The sequence below is a fragment of the Chelmon rostratus genome, chromosome 11, assembly GCF_017976325.1.
Source record: "Chelmon rostratus isolate fCheRos1 chromosome 11, fCheRos1.pri, whole genome shotgun sequence".
In the NCBI taxonomy this organism is placed as follows: domain Eukaryota; kingdom Metazoa; phylum Chordata; class Actinopteri; order Chaetodontiformes; family Chaetodontidae; genus Chelmon; species Chelmon rostratus.
In genome coordinates, this window is record NC_055668.1 from 13,852,742 (window position 1) to 13,870,385 (window position 17,644).

At 44.6% G+C, this 17,644-nt stretch overlaps 1 protein-coding gene across 2 annotated transcripts in view; it reads left to right on the forward strand.

The window, feature by feature from the left end:
• Window positions 1–17,588, forward strand: part of march8 (membrane-associated ring finger (C3HC4) 8) — an 81,295-nt gene extending 63,707 nt beyond the window's left edge. For both annotated transcript variants that reach the window (XM_041947302.1, XM_041947303.1), the window contains 4 exons: window positions 2,257–2,336; window positions 8,850–9,030; window positions 9,984–10,119; window positions 13,949–17,588. In XM_041947302.1, coding sequence (XP_041803236.1) covers window positions 2,257–2,336; window positions 8,850–9,030; window positions 9,984–10,119; window positions 13,949–14,253 — 702 coding nt within the window. In that variant the 3' untranslated portion in view covers window positions 14,254–17,588. The remainder of the gene's footprint in view (window positions 1–2,256; window positions 2,337–8,849; window positions 9,031–9,983; window positions 10,120–13,948) is intronic.
• Window positions 17,589–17,644: the final 56 nt, after the last annotated feature.

A 17,644-nucleotide genomic window follows, 5' to 3' on the forward strand; every position in this document is an offset into this window, starting at 1 on the left:
ATTGGCAAAAGACAGTTAGTAATGAAGTCTATAGCAGCGATGTACAGTAGTCTGTCATCTGCATAACTTCAAACATGCATTGTGCTCTCTAAAGATGTCACCAAGTGCCAGCATGTAAATTGAGAATGTGACGGACCAAGACAGCTGCCTTGGATGAGATGTCATGTTTCTCAGACACATGATGTCCAAGATTGACGTCAAACTTTCTCTCTTTGATGTTTGTTTGAAACCAGTCAGAAACACCAACGAACTGTTCAAAACGATTCACTAAGATATCGTGGTCAATCAAATTAAACGCTGCATTTAGGTCTAAGAGGACAAGAACTGAGACCTTATTTTCATCAGCATGTAGTCTGAGGTCGCTGATTATTTTAGTCAGAGCAGTTTCAGTGCAGTGGTCTGTGCCTGACTGAATTTCCTCCAGGATGTTATTTTCTTTCAGTCAGGAGGGGGACTTCATGAATTTTCTTGGACATTGGGGAGTTTTGATGCTCTGGAGCTGAAGGCTGCTCATGATGAGGCAGTTGTTTTTGTGCCATTTATGAATCAGATCATTTCAAAGCAGAATGGGGGCACGAGAATGACTAAATATCTGTCTCCTCATGTAACTCTCAGCGAGAAAGCAAATTTCCCAGAATGCTGAGCTATTTCTTTAAAGGAGAACTACGGTTTATTGCACTTTGGATCTTTGTCTTGTGGTTTAGGCCATCTTTTCTCTCAGTGATGATGCTACTGATGGGGAGAAGACAAATGGGCCAGACAGTCATGCAGGCTTTAAACAATCCCGCAGTAAAGCTGAATGTATTTAAAAGAGAAAACAAAAGCAAAAGGTGAAATTATTACCCAAACTGTCTCTTGTAAATGTCCAAAACAACCATTTTACAGACTGACTTCCTGGTTCAGCTTTGACCTGTCTGACTTATCATGTTGTGTGTGCACAGTTCGCCTGTGCTATGAGGGATTATGTCGTGTTCATATCATATCGCTCAAACTGTAATTACAAGCAGCCCCGAGGGGAAAAAACATTCAGGTCAAACTCTGACTTGTAATTCCAAGCTGAAGATATTGGAATTTTCTGACAGCAACAATATCTTCCACTTGGTAAAAACAGCTGCAGAGGTGATAACAAAGCAGTGGCAAAATGTCTCCGTCATTGGCTTTCCAGTTACATCTAAATAAAATCCAATATTAACTCTAATAGAATCAATTCAGCTAATTTAAAATGGTTTGCACGGTTTGTGTCTTGTTTCACTTGTTAACAAACCGCTCAAAATGCATAACACTGCAAAAGCAATACATTTAGGGTGACGTGGCTACAAGGCGTGAACCATCTTGGATGAAAGTGCTTCCTGTTCTTCTCATCCTGCCAACATTGCAGACACGTGCAGATTTATTGCTGATATTTATTGACCTTCAGTACTTTCCAATAAAGTAGTTTACATAATGTGGCTAAACTGTTCACTTCTTTACAACCTGTATGATGACTTTGCTGATTTCCTTCCAGATCAAGTGAATAATCTAAAGTGTTGGCTTGTCTACCACATGTGTGATCTTCTGACCACATGTGTTTCTGGCAGGCAGACTTTGTTGCACGGATGTTGTCATATTCCTCGTCTCAGCAGTAAATTTGGCTTGTAAAATATGATCATAACCAATGCAAATGGTGTATAATTGTGTGTAAATAAAGCCCAAATTGAAGTAAACTAGAAGTTTCCTTTCAAATCATTTGCAGTATCCTCACCACGTTGTTTGTGTAAGATAAATATTGGGTGAAAGCTGCAGTAGATAATGCTGAGGGTGTTTTCATTGTCACAGCCTCGTACCTCCAGGTGCATCTGTTAAACATTCTGTGTGGAGGCTGAACGAGTCTGCAGCCTCGCGTCTTCCAGCTGTGCTCCTCTCAGCGCCTGATTCCTCATGACGCTCCCCCCGCCGCTCAGTCTGTCTCCTCTGCGCTTCGCTCTGTGGCCGCCTGGTGTTTTGCCCGATCTGTGACGCACTGATACAGATTTTGCCTGGCACTACTCTAATCAGATAGATTAACTGCCAGTATTGTGTTTTTTCCTTTTTATCATGCGCCAGTGCGCGACGCGCTGTCACACTTTCTCCGATGATCAAATTCAGGCTCTGAGAGCCTGATAATTCTCACCACTCAGGATGCTGCCCTGGCAACACAGGAAATATGATTTGACCCTGTTTGTTGAATAAGTAGTTATTTTTGCACTTATGTCTTTGTGCATGTGTTTTGTTCCACAGGCGGGGAGCCCGACTTCAGTCAACGCTCCGTGCAGCTTCTCAAGGACATCAGTTTCCCCCTCCAGCCAGGACATCTGCAGGTACAAACCTCATCAACCTCCTTCCTGTCTTACTGCCAGTGGTGTCATTTGTGTCTACAGTGATATGAACACCTGAGGACAAGAAATGTAATCTATTTATCAGTCTATTACTGATCCCTATCAGTGGGTGATGGTTGGTTGGTTTGCCCTTGGCCTGTCACCGTTGGAAGTAGGCTTGGTTGCGTGTAGCCTGCTGTAACATTTTATCTCCTTTTTGTCAAGTTCCTTTGTTTCAAATGCATGATGTCTTTCACGTTTCTCTCTTTTGTCCTTTCCCGTTCCTCCTCCTGCTGTCCTTAACCACGTTCCTCTTTCATAAACACACATGCACAAACACTTTGACGGCAGCAGTCAGGATCAGGACTGTCAGAAGCAGACTGCAGTGGTTCTGTTGAATTCTAACGGTAAAGCCTGTCAGGGATCAGGAGGTATTTCTGTCACCACCCTCTGCACAGATGCACTACCAGCCTCCAAACACACCAAACAACGAGACTGGCTCTCCCTGATCCGCCCCTCCTCGGTCAACATCCACCGCAACAGCTCGCTCCGGTTTTCTGTGTCTCTGAACGACATGGGACAGCGCGTGGACAGCCTCTGTCGAGGTCTGCACTTTATAGACCGCACCTGCTCCGACGGAGAGCTGGAGCTGAAGCCCGAGCCTGTACAGCCCCCCGTCTCGGACCGAAGGGCGCGCACACTCAATAGCAAGTTGGCTGCAGCACCCGCACACCAGAACCCAAATCCGACCTTCTCAACGCGCACCCACCCCCGCCTCGTCCCCTCCTTCACCAACAACTACAAATACATGCTTGGCATCTCTCCTGCCAATTGCCTCCCATCTGACCCCGCCGTCATTGCCCCTCCTCCTCCTCTTTCCAACACCCACCTCCACCCTCATCACTCTCCGAGCACCAATTTCCTCCGTCTCCTCCTCCCCTTCTCTCGATCCTCCACCTCGGCCAGCCTGCAGTGCTCCGAGCTGGGCAGCTACGCCTCTCACCTCCACATCACCAAGTCCTCCAGCGCCCTGCTGGGAGGCAGCGAGTCAGGGTTTCCCCCAGAGGATCTGCTGGGAGATGACGACGTGTTTGAGGAGGACCAGCCCAGTCCAGCTCCAACGGGTACGGGCCAGCTGGCAACAACAGAAACAGGCACTGTGGCTGGGCCAGGTGCTCTTCTAGCCCCCCTGTGCTATATGGATGAGGACAGTGACTTGGACTGCTGCCCGTCCCCTTTGTCAGAGAAAACTGGGCCACTGTCACCCTATTCACTGTCTGGGGACTGCTGCAGGTGGGTGACTGTCTGGATGGTGTAATCCACACCTACCCTTCCTGTGACTTGGTAGAGCCCAGACCACCCCTGTGCCGTTGCGTGGCAGTGAACCCCAGAGCCCTGTGGAGTAGTGGACAGCTTCTCATCCTGTAGTGTAACTACCCAGCAAATATCTTACACCACAGCAGTATATATCCTGAACCCCCTGCTCGGAGTGAGGCTGTTAATCAGAAGGATCTGATACATAGATGCTTTAATCTACACACACACTGCAACACCGTACGCCTCCTCCCCAGCTGTCCCGATTCAACCCCTCATGTGTGCCTTGAACAGAAATGTGACTTTCATTTCATTTCCCTCCACTTTTATCTCAGGCGTCTGCCGTGTTTGCCATCGTGCTGTCGAGCTGTGTTTTTTAAATAAGTTTTCATTACCACTAGATCGATGAGGCATTAAAGTGTCTCGCATGGGCTGCGAAAATTTATGATTGATTTTGCCCAAAAGCTTTAAGCTCCGCAGTAGAGACAGAAATAGGAGGCAATGGCAACGTTAAGTAAAAGATGGAGAGGTGGAGGTTAGGGTAGAAAATTTAATAGTATTGAGGAATGGAATGTGTCTGAGAAACGGTGGAACAATGAACAATGTTAAACTGATGGAGTTTGATTGAATGAACAGGGCCGTCATCGGTTTTTGTCACTTGCCGGTCTTTGTGCAGTCCGATGGTGATGTTAGTCAGGACGTAGTGCGAGTAACATTTGATTACAGACCAGGTCATGGCTGTGTGGCCCCCACAGATGAGGCTTGCTAGTGGAAGATTGTACTATGTCGCCAAGAAAAGGAATTTTGAGCTCTCCATGGATCATGTGGAGCCCTCCCGGTTTATCTGTCTGTCCGTACTTAAACACAGCGTTATATATGTTGGTCCTGTTTTTCTGTCCTCTCAGCTGCGGCCTGTGCATGCACTCAGTTCCAGATTATACGTCAGCTGTGGCCTGATAGAGACACATGAGCTTAGAACTGGAAAGGTGAAGGCCAGAGATCAGGAGGCAGATTATTGGCTTCAAATAGCCCGTGTAGTCTCTGACTGGACACACACACGCACACGCACACACAAACACAAACAAATACACCGTGCAAGCTTTCTGTCAGGTGGCTTGAAGCGTGAGCTCAGAGCAGAGGCTGACCTCACCTGTTAGACTGTGTGTGTGTGTGTGTGTGTGTGTGTGTGTGTGTGTGTGTGTGTGTGTGTGTGTGTGTGTGTGTGTGTGTGTGTGTGTGTGTGTGTGTGTGTGCTGGTTGGGTGGGGGGGGGTAGTGGGTGGGTTTTCACAAATGAATGGCACCTAAATGATTATCCTGCTCTTTCATTGATTATATTTCAGACAGTAATGTTGGGACTCTGATAAGAGGTGACTTGGTCCCTTTCCTTATCAGAAATGTCACCTTTTAGAGATTCTTGAAGGTACAAACACATTCACGTGCAGTGTTCCTCACCAAACCTATTGAATGCATTTCCATCCTCATAAAAACTGACTTCTGTGAATATTGTAAAAATTTGTATCGCTTAAATCCAGACATGTTGTCTGCCTTTTGGTGGTGCATTGCTACGTCGCTTGACACTACTGCCGCGTCAGTTGCTCAGCAGAAGGCGTAAGAAACGAATGCCTCTTTCATTTGATAGACGTGGCCAACCTTTGAAGTAAATGGCAATTATTAGAGTCAGGTTTTCCTCCTTATCCTGTTCTTACATCTTGCCTCGCCTCTACTCTTCATGTTTTTTGTGTTTTATGGTTTGCATTCTCTCCACGTTGCATCACTGCCCTCTGTGGTCCTTGCTCATGTATTAGTCGAGCATAGAAATAAAATGCGGACAAAAACATTGCCGCTTAGAGCCTCTCGGTCTCAAAAATTAAATTCCACAGGGTACCTTTAAGCTTTTACATCTGACAGTATGAACCGACTAGAGACTATGTAATTCCTTAACCGTCCTCCAAAAGATAAGTTTCTTCTCAGCACATTACTTATTCTCTTTTAAGGCAAGCGTAGCCACACAAACCTAGTTAGATGTGCTGAGAGGTGAAAGGAGGAAAAAGGAAGATGGCTTCCAGTGGTGCTGCCGCTAATTGAATTGTGTTCTTCTCTGATCAGCGTGTCTCTGACAGAGTGTGCAGCTTATGCCGTTCAGACTGAAAACAGGCTGAGAACACGGGAGAACAAAACGCCTCAGATGTCACTCTTTGCCCCGCACCGCTCCTATGACAATCTGTTTAGCAGAAACACAAAAACAACAGATTGGCGTTGAAAAATTCATTTGAAAATAAACACATGAACATTTCAGGACAGGGGCAGAACATTGAATAGCTGGAGGGAGCTTAAAGCAACACGCTGAGAGAGTGAGGAGTGCAAAGATCGGCTCAACGCCACAGGAGAGAAGTTCAAGGAAACAGACAAGAGAGAACAGGAAGAAAGTGAATGCCTCGCCAGGGCTGCGATGTTGCCAAGCTTGTTTCCCTCTCAGCTAGTGGTGCTTGTGATTTCCCGACTCTGTTTTTCTTCTCACATTTTAGTGTTGACATACTCTTAACGGCGCCTCTGCCATCTTAAAATTACTATTAAACAGGGTGTGTTTTGGCTGCTCAAGAGATGCAAATTAAATTTTAACTTCCCTCCCATGCCTCACAGTGCTTGGAATGTGCTGCTGCTGACACAGATACAGTAAATTTAGCTGCAATTTGCAAGAGGGTTCGGAGTTGTTCTGTTGAAGGTGTGGATGTACAGCCGCTGAATTTTCTCTGCTCTGTTTGTGAGATCTTTAAAGTGTCTTTTGCAGCAGTTTATGTAAAATCTTGGCTGTTTCCAGAAGGTCCCAACAGTCTCTTCCACTCAGATTGCTCTCTGATCACTTTGTTTCTGCCGTGGCTTCATGCGGAGGTGTAGGGATTTTTCTACAGTGATCCCCTCCTACGTGGAAAAAAAAAAAAAAAATCCAAATCGACATTAGAATAATTCATCAAATCTGTCCATTTCAGCTGTCGCCAAGCCTTGATATTAGCAGCATGATCCTCCAGGTCCTCAGGCTGATTTTGTTTTTTGTTTTTTTAAAGAGGAGTACAGTACGGTATGTGTGGGATGAGAATCTGCAGTTCATCATCTTGTGATCCATGCATGCAAACAGACACAAACAAAGCAGCCCAGCCATAACCAATAGAAGGAACATAAACTCTTGCAGAGATGTTAATTGTGCCGTCTCTATGCCTTTATCCCTCGATCCTCATTCCACTCCCTCCACGTAATCCTCTAGTTGAGAAACGTGCAGAAACGACCTATTTTTATCCTCCGTTCTTCACGTTTGTCTTTTAATCTTGTTACGCTTTGGCCAGATCAGTGACGTCTGGAAATAGTGTCTTGCTCACTCACTTTCTAGCACGTGCAGGCGTGCATGTGTGTCTTTGCGTGTTCTTATCCCACCCTGAACCGGGATAAAGACATCTGAACGCCGGCTCTCTTCTCCTTCTCCACCTCTTTCTCAGTGCCTTCGTTTGCTTGTTTCTTCTTTCCCCCAGAGAGGAGTGCCGCTGCTCTCTGCGTCGCGCTCATGGGAAAACTCAGAAGAAGTCTTTCCTGGTTTACACGTAGAAAAGAAGTGAATTTGAAGTCTAGGTTGAAATAACTACCTGTGCCTTCCCTTGTGTAGCTTGTATCCATTTAACTACGAAGCCCAGTCTGCAGGGGGCATCATGTGCACGACAACAGATTTTCTTCCCTCTGTTGTTCGGTTATTCAAGCCAGAGACATCAGCCTGACCTTTAATCAAAGCTGTGTTGTGGTTGAACAAGCAGTAGCTGCGTTTTGGGCTTATTGCTCATTCACTGAGGCCTCCCTGGTCTGAACAGCCGCTACAAAGTCAATGTCCTGACATTGAATTCTGAGATCATAATGACTTTAGCTTCTCCTTGTGGTGTGTGTGATATTAAGTTGACTTGGAGGTAATAGGTTGCTCTAATAACCCTCTCCAACCCCTCATTTTGTCCCTCACCACTGACCTGAACAGACTGGTGAATGTCTGTACGTAGTCTGGACACTCACACAATCTATTTCCCCCATCAGATGCACAGACAAATACTTTCCTCCTTAGCTCCTGTCCTCCAGCCTGTCAGTCAGTGTCCAATATGTGATCTTTAGGAGGAGAGGGGGACTGTTTCGGTGTGATATTAAAAAGCGGATTGGTTCCTCACTCTGGAAAAAAAGTCCTTGAAGGTAGCAGACACCTAATCGAATGTTCCAGCTGTCGGTACCTGTGCCCAGAATACCTTACCAAGCATCCGCAGGGGCTTAACACAATATGACCAACTGTTAAGTTCAACCCAGTGACAGTATGGCAACAAATACCAGATTATAGAGGCTTTAAAAATTCAACAAATGTTATTGCAGTGATTCCCAACCAGGGGTACTTGTACCCCAGGGGTATTTCTGCAGTTATCAGGAGGTATACATGGAAAGATTGTTGCATAGCTTAACTAATTTCCACATACTGAGTGGGGTTTAACACCAGAACACCATTCTAGCCAATGAGAATCTGTGCAAATAGCAAGCAAAATATTGATAGTTTTTGCAAATGAATAACAGTTTCTAATGTGTTCACATTTGGAACATGGCGTGCAGTGTTAATGGAGGGGCTGCTTAAGTTCATCTGATGGGACCGCGGTGTTGTGCTGGATGCCACAACATTGTCAGCAGAATATTATTATTGCAGCAAACTTGTATCAGTTCAACGCTGAGACTCAGATCTCTCACTACTGCAGGGTATCTGAGATTAGATTTGTTCTGTTCAATTTTGTGCTGCAATGTTGAAAGATCACAGAAGATTATTCTCTGAAAATGTCATATTGATTTGCAAATGAAGTGCTTTGAATCAAATTAGTTTGTCTTGATTGAGTTTATCCATGTGGGACATGCGTTGTCTTCTGCGTTCAGGGTCTTAATATGCTTCTGTATTTGTGAAATTATATTCCCCCCCGCTGTGCTTTCCTAACACCTTGTCTTATTATACGTGCTACTGGAGAACGCTACAAGTTTGCTGACATATGTCTTCCAAAACTCGAGTTTGCTCGAGTTTGGGGAAATATCTGTCGGCTTTGCCTGCCAACTTTTCTCTTTTTGATCGTTCTTCTCCCCTGTATTCCTCCCATTACAGCTGTCGAGCCTCTAGCTTAGTGTTGACTGTATTCTCTGGCTCCCGTAGGATTTGTCACTGTGAAGGCGATGACGAGAGTCCTCTGATCACACCATGCCACTGCACGGGGAGCCTGCGCTTCGTCCACCAGTCCTGTCTACAGCAGTGGATCAAGAGCTCCGACACTCGCTGCTGTGAGCTCTGTAAATATGAGTTCATCATGGAGACCAAGCTCAAACCGCTGCGCAAGGTAAGACACAGCTTGTACTGTATATATTCGTCTGAAGTGGAGCGCGAAGTCAATTAATGCTCAGGTTCATTAGTGGATAAATTCGAGCTGTCGTTGCAGCTCAGCCTCCAAGTGTCCCAACTGAGCTCGCATCACTCCTTCGTTATGAAGCTGAAAATGCCAAAAGCTGTCTCCAATCTGTCTCGCAGATAACACAAGCATGACACCGAGCTTTGAAGCCTTTTTTCAGAAGCGGAACTTGTTGGGTGGGGGGGGGGGGGCGTTGTGATTCATTTCAAATGGTTTAGAGGAAGTACACTTCCATTAAAGGCTCTTATCAATCGCTGTGGCCTGGAGATAGCAGGACACTCTAATTAAAATTCCTCCACCCTTCATTAGCTGCACAAAAGGCCTTAAACAAATGCTCCGCTGTTAATAGCTTCTGAATCCCGCTGGAGAACACTGAAGTTGTTCATGTGTGAGCTGGCAAAGAAATTCAAAATGAGATGAGGATGTCGGTCTTGGTATGAAGTGTTTATCAACGGATGCTCGGTTTCATCTCGTACTGCAACACCCGGGCTCGTGACCCTGACACGAGCAATGCACTGGGATGCTTGGAGAGCCCATACAGCTTATTTACAAAGCCGATCCGATGGTCCCGCCATTGTGTTTTGTGTTTTTGTTTGTGTTGTTTGGCTCATTTTCTGATGATGTATTGTGAGTCCAGTGACAGACGAGGTTCCTGGTCTCTGTCTTCTCACCAAGAAGTGCTATGTGGCATTGGGTCTCGATCACGGTAGCTCAATGTTGCCCATCAAATATTTAGCTCTTAGCTGCTCTAGAAAACAGCCAAGAGCGCCAACCGTTTGATTGAGTGTGTTTGAAAGCATGTGCATGTATTGTTGGTGCCCCTTTTGACCCCCCCCCCCACACACAAATGTCCCTCCTTTGTCCCCTTGATCTTTCTGCGACAGTGGGAGAAGCTACAGATGACGGCGAGCGAGAGGAGGAAGATCATGTGTTCGGTCACCTTCCACGTCATCGCCATCACCTGCGTGGTGTGGTCGCTCTACGTTCTCATCGACAGAACGGCAGACGAAATCAAACAAGGTCAGCACAGACTCAGGCGCACCAACACACACACACACACACACACACATGCATTAACGTACCGTCGCCATCTGCGTTGGATGTAGTGTTGTGCCAGATGTCATCCATTCATCCGCCTCATGACACTGTCCCCAACTCATTCATGTGCGCTTTCTAATGACAAATCTGTAAAACTGTTGTGTTATTTCAGTGGTGTGAGTATTGAGTGTGAATAGTGTGAAGTGTTGTCTAAGATTGAAATATATGTGGGCGTAATTCACTCGCAGGGGCTCAGCGGGCATCCGAGCGTGTAGAAGAGCGTGGTGAGGTTCTTTGTAGATAATTTTCTCTCTCTGAGTTTTTTTGAACTTTCAGTTCAATTCAGTTCACTTTGATTTCAGACCTGCAGTCCATAAAAGTGAAAGTTAAGAGATAAAAGAAAATAAGAGGAGAGATTTAAAGGATAGATATTTACATCTATCACGCTCAGATCCAGTTTGAGACTTTCAGACTGAGGTTAGTGCAAAGTCAGGTCGTTTCGGTCCAGTTTCACGTCTTCAGGGGGCTTAGATCAAGTCGTGTGCGTGGTGTGAATTTAAACGGCCGAGCTGAAGGTCAGTTCATGGTTCGTTTTGTTGTCAAAGGAAAGGATGAAAGCATGTTTAAGTTTGTGTGGTTGTTCTTGTTACCTGGTTTGCATCACATACGTGTGCCGCAAAAATTTCAGGTGTGACACGGAGCGCGAGATCTGGAAGCCATGTGGCGGGTAGCCCCTGTTTGGCACATGCATGTTTGTGGAAAGCTAAATGTCTGCACACACAATGATCTTAGTGTTTTCATTCCTGTGGGCAGTTTAAAGGAAAAGTTGGACATTTTTGGTCATATGTTTATTTGCTCTCCTGCTGAGGGTTCGATGAGAAGATTGACACCACTCTCATGTTGCCGGCTGTCTTAGCTTAGCATAAAGACTGGAAACGACTAACCCGGGTGTGTCCAAGCTAACTGTATTGGCCTTCCGATGTGTCATCATGAGGTTGCCTGGAAACCAGGGGAGACATCTTTGTACAGAGTACACAAACAAGATATAACATCTAATTAGTGAGCCTCAGAGGTGCCAGTGTGTAGATTTTGTTACCTTTGGTGAGAGCTGCTGTGACAGCTGTTCCTGTTTCCATATTTTTGACTAAGGTGACCAGCTGCTGGTTGTAGCTTTATGTTTAGCTTAGAGACATGAGAGTGGTATCCGTCTTCCCATGTAAAACTAGGAGCAGTTGGCGAATTGGGGGGGCAGGCACCCACTTGTTAACCTGCCACCCCCCTCTCCATCTCTAGTAGCAGAGAGAGTTCAGGGGCAGAGGGATTAGTTGGATATGTTAGTCTAGTCTGCCTGACCCATTGACCCTTTATCTGACTGAGGTTTGTTCAATTTAGAATCTATTTCCTCGACTAGCTGCCTAACTCTACTGCGTATTGATAAATCTGTGGTGTTGAAGGAGCAGACAGATTTGTAATGGCGCCTTTTTCGCTCAGTCCCACCCCTCTGTCGGCTTTGTCACCAATCTATAGTATTCTCCAAACGAAACACTGGAAATACTCAGTACTGTGATGTCACTTTCATGATCAAAGCGACAAATAGCAACGCGTACTCGCAAAAGAGCGAGAGGATCATAGAGACACACTGCTGCCTGTAGCATTCTTATAATATTTCTATGATCATTCAGTAGCGTCTGTGCTGCTACACCCCCGGAGCACACCACCACTGCAACAAAATGTTTCAGGGGATCCGTGACTACAGATCTAGTTTTTACTTCAGGGTTAGTATCAGGTTGAGCTAGGGTTTGGTCCACCCATCCTGTGGAATATGAAAGAATCACAGACTGACTTAGAGAGCATGTGAATTGGTGTATTTCCCAAATTCACAAACTCTTCCTTGAAGGAATTGTTTGCTTTTTTTCCTGTTTCCTGGTTAAGATGGCCGTTGTGTCCCTTTATAACCTTTCAGATTTTTGTTCACACCTTTTTTGCAGTATTGTGTGTATGTATGTGCAAACTGGGTCTCACTGCTGACCAGAATGTAAAAGCAGCACTATGCATTATGGTCTTTTAAAGACCTCAGTGACGAGGATCCTGAAAGCCCCTTTAGCGGCCTCTAGTGCCTGGGCTGCTGCTTGCATCCATGTTGACCAAAGTGGTCGTCAGGGCTGAGAATTGGACAGATTGACGCCGCCATCCTCAGAGCGCCGTGCTCCCGCTATCAGGGCTAAAAATGGAGAAGGTTGATGAGCTGTTGTATCATCCGCTGGCATTATGTTTGCTGCCACTCATTCCTCTCTGGCATATTTGGTGCTTCTGAGACAGTGTACAGATGGGAGAGCAGCCTGTGCCTGTTAAGCCCAACCTGATGATTCAGACTTGTTAGAGTCCCTGAGGGCTGTCAGGTTCAGTCACCATGGTGATGCCAAATACTTCCTCACCAGTCCTGTTTGTCCTCTGCCAAGTCACACAGAACCACAGTTATGTTTTTCAGTTTGCTTGCAGAGATTACACCAGAGTTAGAATTAATACACGCAGAAATGTATTTCATTGGCAGGTTTAATGTCTATGATTGCATGATGACTAACATCCTAAAGTGTGCCACTGTGATATTTGACTATACTTTCAATTTCTGCGCTTTTCTATAAATCTGTTTGTGTGTCTTTGGTAATACATGATACTTACACTTTCTTTACTCATGCAGCCGGAAGAATCCCAGGTAAACATTTCAACTTTGACCTTTTGACTTTCAAATTGTGTTTTCCCCTCCGTCAGCCTTTCTGCCCGCTGTATCCACTTCTTTTCCAACTGCACTTTACACCCCTTTCCTTCCTTTTCCTTCTGCCTTGATTTCAGGATCAAATAATACGTCTTCACCCTTTAAGGCCGGTTATATTCCCACCGCCTCACTGAATGTTCCCACCTAGCGAAGGCAGGCAGACACAGTGTTCCTCGACTCCGTGTCTGTCTGCTGTGATTAATTTTCTCTGCTGTGCTTTGTGACTGAGGGTTCTGATTAAAACAAACCTCACTGACAGATTCTCAAGCAACAGACGACACATTAATCTCTTCTCATAAAGTTAGATATAAAGCGGCTGATATCGCTGTACTGCATAAGCATAGTTAATACCATACTGATGGTAATACGTCCGCCTTGTTTGAATTGGTATTCTTTCCATTATATGAGGCAATTTTGTATTTCCCTCCATACACGTATGCTATCATCAAGGGACCTTTTTCACTTTCATATCTCAAGCTACTTGAAATATAAAAGCCACCATGAAAAGACTGATGGGTTGAAGGTCAGCTGAGCATTTCCACAGAAGATGGACTGTTTTTTGTTTCTGAAGATCCCTTTTCTGCCTTTTATTTTTTGTTTTGGAAATTGCTACAGCTCCCTACAAATGCTTTCACTTCCCAAAATTTTGAGCCTTTGTTTCAGGGTTTTAGTAGTTTGCAGAAATGCTGCAACTGCCTCAGGGGACGTAGAAATGTTCCTGCACAGCGGAGCTAATTTACTACAAATCACCATTTTATAAAGCCTGCTGTGGTGTTTTTAGTTTTTTTAAAGTTGTGGCTCACGCTTTTCTAGACGACACACACTGGAGGTGTTGTGGTTCATGGTCAGTGCGTGAACCCCTGCGCCACCAGGGTGCCCCATTTGTTTCATGTTGCTAGAGTTTGTAAACCTGCTTGGGTTAGATAATTACACAATTAACACATTGAAGTTAGTTATTTTAATAGAACTTTGAGTTCAGTTCAGTCCGTGTTTGACTTGTGCACATGTTTCTTTTCTGTCTCTCCCCCTGTCCCTCAGGGATCCTGGAATGGCCTTTCTGGACCAAGCTAGTGGTGGTGGCCATCGGCTTCACAGGTGGACTGGTGTTCATGTACGTCCAGTGCAAAGTCTACATCCATCTATGGAGGAGACTCAAGGCTTACAACCGGGTCATATACGTCCAGAACCGGCCAGACACATGTAAAAAGCTGGCGCTGGAGAAGCCGCCTCTCATGGAGCCGAGTCTGGAGAACAAGGAGGCCCTGGCCCCCACCCAGTCGGACACAAACTCCTCCCAGTACACAGAGACAGAGGACTACAGTATGGAGGTGCTCCATGTCTGACCAGTCAGTCCATGCTGTTGGTTGTCAGACTCATACTACACACACACACACAGGCCCACAGTGAAGAGCAGCTGTCGTGGAAATGCTCGCTGACTGAGGAACAGCCAAAACCTCCCCTTCCTCTGCTCCCAGACTGACCCACTGTCCTCCTCTGGTCTTCTTCTTTTCCCAGATATCCATCCACAGAATAAGACTGACTGTGACTATTTTTTCCCATCCACACCCGGGCCTGATCCCTCCCTCCACCTGCACCCTCGGTCCACACTCTCGCCTCTTTCCTTTCCCAGGACTTGACTGTTTTTACTGACTTCTGTAAATGTCTGAAGAGGCCTGGAGCATACCACTCTACACACACACATACACACATGCACACACACACGCACACACACACTTGTATGTACACCTCTGGGAGAGCAGGACTGAGACAAATAGACTCACAAACAGCTCTGGAGGTCTAAACGTCTCTGATGCGTGGTTTGTTTACTTGTGGGTTTGTTAGATTTGTTCGTTTTTACCTCCTGTCAGTCTTGGGCTATCCTGCCGTGGATCAGTATGTAGCGCCGCGCATCGGATCTCTGGAACATTCCAGCTACTGCCATCTCTGTTGCTGTGGTCCATCAGCTCCAAGCTGGGCTGGATCCGACCAGGCCTTGATCTGGACATGCATCGAAGCACTTTTGTTTTTTAATTCCTTCGACAAATCCCCTCTCGTTCTTTTTGCTCCTCTTTTTTTTCTTTAATATGAATCAAGTCTTATATGTTGTATATTGGGGAGAGCACACTCAGACAAACTGTTTTATTTGACATTGCATTCCCTCATACACACATATACATATATATTAACCCTCCCATGGATGACAAAAAAGGAACTGGGTTTAAAAAATGGAATAATGCTGAAAGAAATGTGAGAAAGAATGAGTTTTGAATATGTCAGGCTCATTATTCTAATGCAGACAATGGAAAATCCAGCCACATGACTCCTCTACCCCAACGTGAACTTTCTGAAGGCTTTGAGAATGTAAACTTTTTAAAAAATGATTAAAAAAAATTAAACAAAATATACAAAAAAAATAACAAACAACATTTTTTACTGGTAACAGGAAATTCTGAGATGATTTCCACATCTTGAGATCATAACAAGAGCCTTTGGGCATAAACAGCGTCGCTCATGTTTTTCTATCATGCGAATGACACAGTATTTACAGTGTGATATTCCATGTGCTGTTTTTAATATGTTGAATTGTTTGCTTAGTCACAGGATATGCCTTGAGAAATCCACAGCTGCCTATTTTCAGTCTGTCCTCGGGTTGCTCCCATTGTGCAGGCGGCGCATCGATTGACCCCAAATAGAAACCAGGCAGACTGTAACTGCATTTATTTGACTTTCACTGCTCAAAATGAGCTTAAGGCTGATTGTTGCTCTGCATGTCAGTTACGTGAACACGCTTCAGATCATTACTGAGCATTTCACACGAGCAGAAGTCTCAGTTTCAGTGAAGTTTGTTTCTTCCTGCCACACTCTTAGCACATGGTGGAGGATGTCTATTTTGGTATTCAATCACAAGACGGCCATCGTGGTGCCTCTCATTTGATTTGAGTGTTTTTCTCACATCTGGCCTCACATATTTCAAAGGAGACGAGTTGTTCAAACACCTCTTTTTCCCACTTCTCCAAAAGAAGCACAGTGAAGCACAGTTTAGATGCTGTAACTGCACGATTTTATGTCAGTGCAGCATTTTCACTGCAGGTCACCAACACAACAACAGATCGTTTATTTCGCAATAAAAGCAATGCAATACAGCCATACCTTTGCAGCCTGTGACAGATCGGCACGACGTGACTGGAGCGCCGCCTGCTGGTGCGGAGCCGGAGGTGCGGCCTGAGGGAGGCAGCAGCTGATTTCTCAGGGCGATGTGTTTTGGGCTTACAGTCATTGTAAGTGCTTTTGTGTACGTGGGAGCACAGCGATGCTAGGCTCATGTTGAGCCTCACAGCCATTCCAGCAACACACACATTTTTAAAAACTGTCTTTGATACCAGTGTACTGTCTGTGAACAACGATGGTCCAACAACATACCTGACAATTACTGCTCAGCAGCAGCAATAAATGAAATCCACGCTTTGTTTTTTGCAACAGTGCATCCTGTACTTGTGTATAAGCCCCATGGTGACTTGAGATCTGGAGTCTAATATAATTTTAATATATAATATGAGCCGAGGGAGTTGTTGTGTGTCAAGTTGGATTAAGACCTAGTAACGAGAAGCTTCTCTGAAACTTCAATACCCACGAGGCTCAGTGCAATTAGACAGATAAAAAGTGCAATTACCCCTTTGTTGTTATTCTGTTCTATAGTTATGTAATGGTGTTTAATGTCCAGGGTGTCCTCTGGGTATAAAATGATTATTTCTTCATTTTGTGTTGTATTTATTTTGAAAAGAAAACAGAGTACAATTTGTTCATTTAAAAACCCCTTTCATTAGTAATTTTATGCAACTTACACTTATTTTGTTTCCCAGACATGAATACCAGGAAATGACTTTCACACTTTGTTTATTTGGATATCGGACTTGTACAAAGCTTGTTTGCTCGTCCTTAATGTGAATATCTGCTCTTCCTTCTCGCTTTTTTTTTTTTTAATTGCTTGATGAGCTTTGTTTTAAATGTGTGGAACAGCATCAAAGTTAAACATTTCATGTTTTTCACCTAAAAAGCAACATGGAAAACTTAGACGTAAAGTCTCCTTCAGATGGAAGATTAAAGATGATGCTTTTTCTTTTCAGTGTTCTATTCATAGGAGCTGGCTCCTTTCACGAAGTCTGAGACAGAAGTTTTGATGTAGTTCTGATGAAGATTGAGGCCACTTTAGCAGCCACGTTCCTCTCTGAGAGCAGCCATTTTTTCCTTTCTTTCTTTTGAAGCGTCTCCATCACCGTGAACTGATTCCTTACTGTATAATCCTTTTGAGCAGAACGTCGACTGAGAGAGAGAAGTGCTTTCTCAGCCTGACTGTTCCACTGTTTTAGGTTTAATTCTCCACTTTTGTGTCTGTCTTTACCCTGTCGTTTCAGCTGTACCATGTCTGGGAATAGTGTATCTTGCATAAAGCTACATTTGTTTACTACTGACTGGACTTGAACATATATGACTGTTCCCCTGTCTTATGAAATCATTCCACAAGTTTGTCTGTGAATTTACTTTGGACTAGTAACTGTAAAGAATTTGGTAAAAGTACTTATGTTTTTAAAAGAAATATTGATGTGTTTTCAGTTTAATTTCCCATTATTGAACAACGTATGTAGAAATAAAAAGAACAACCAAATAAAAATTAAGTTACTTTTAATGCTTTGTGTTTTCAATGAACGCTCAGTAAATCATGCACTCTGAACTGAA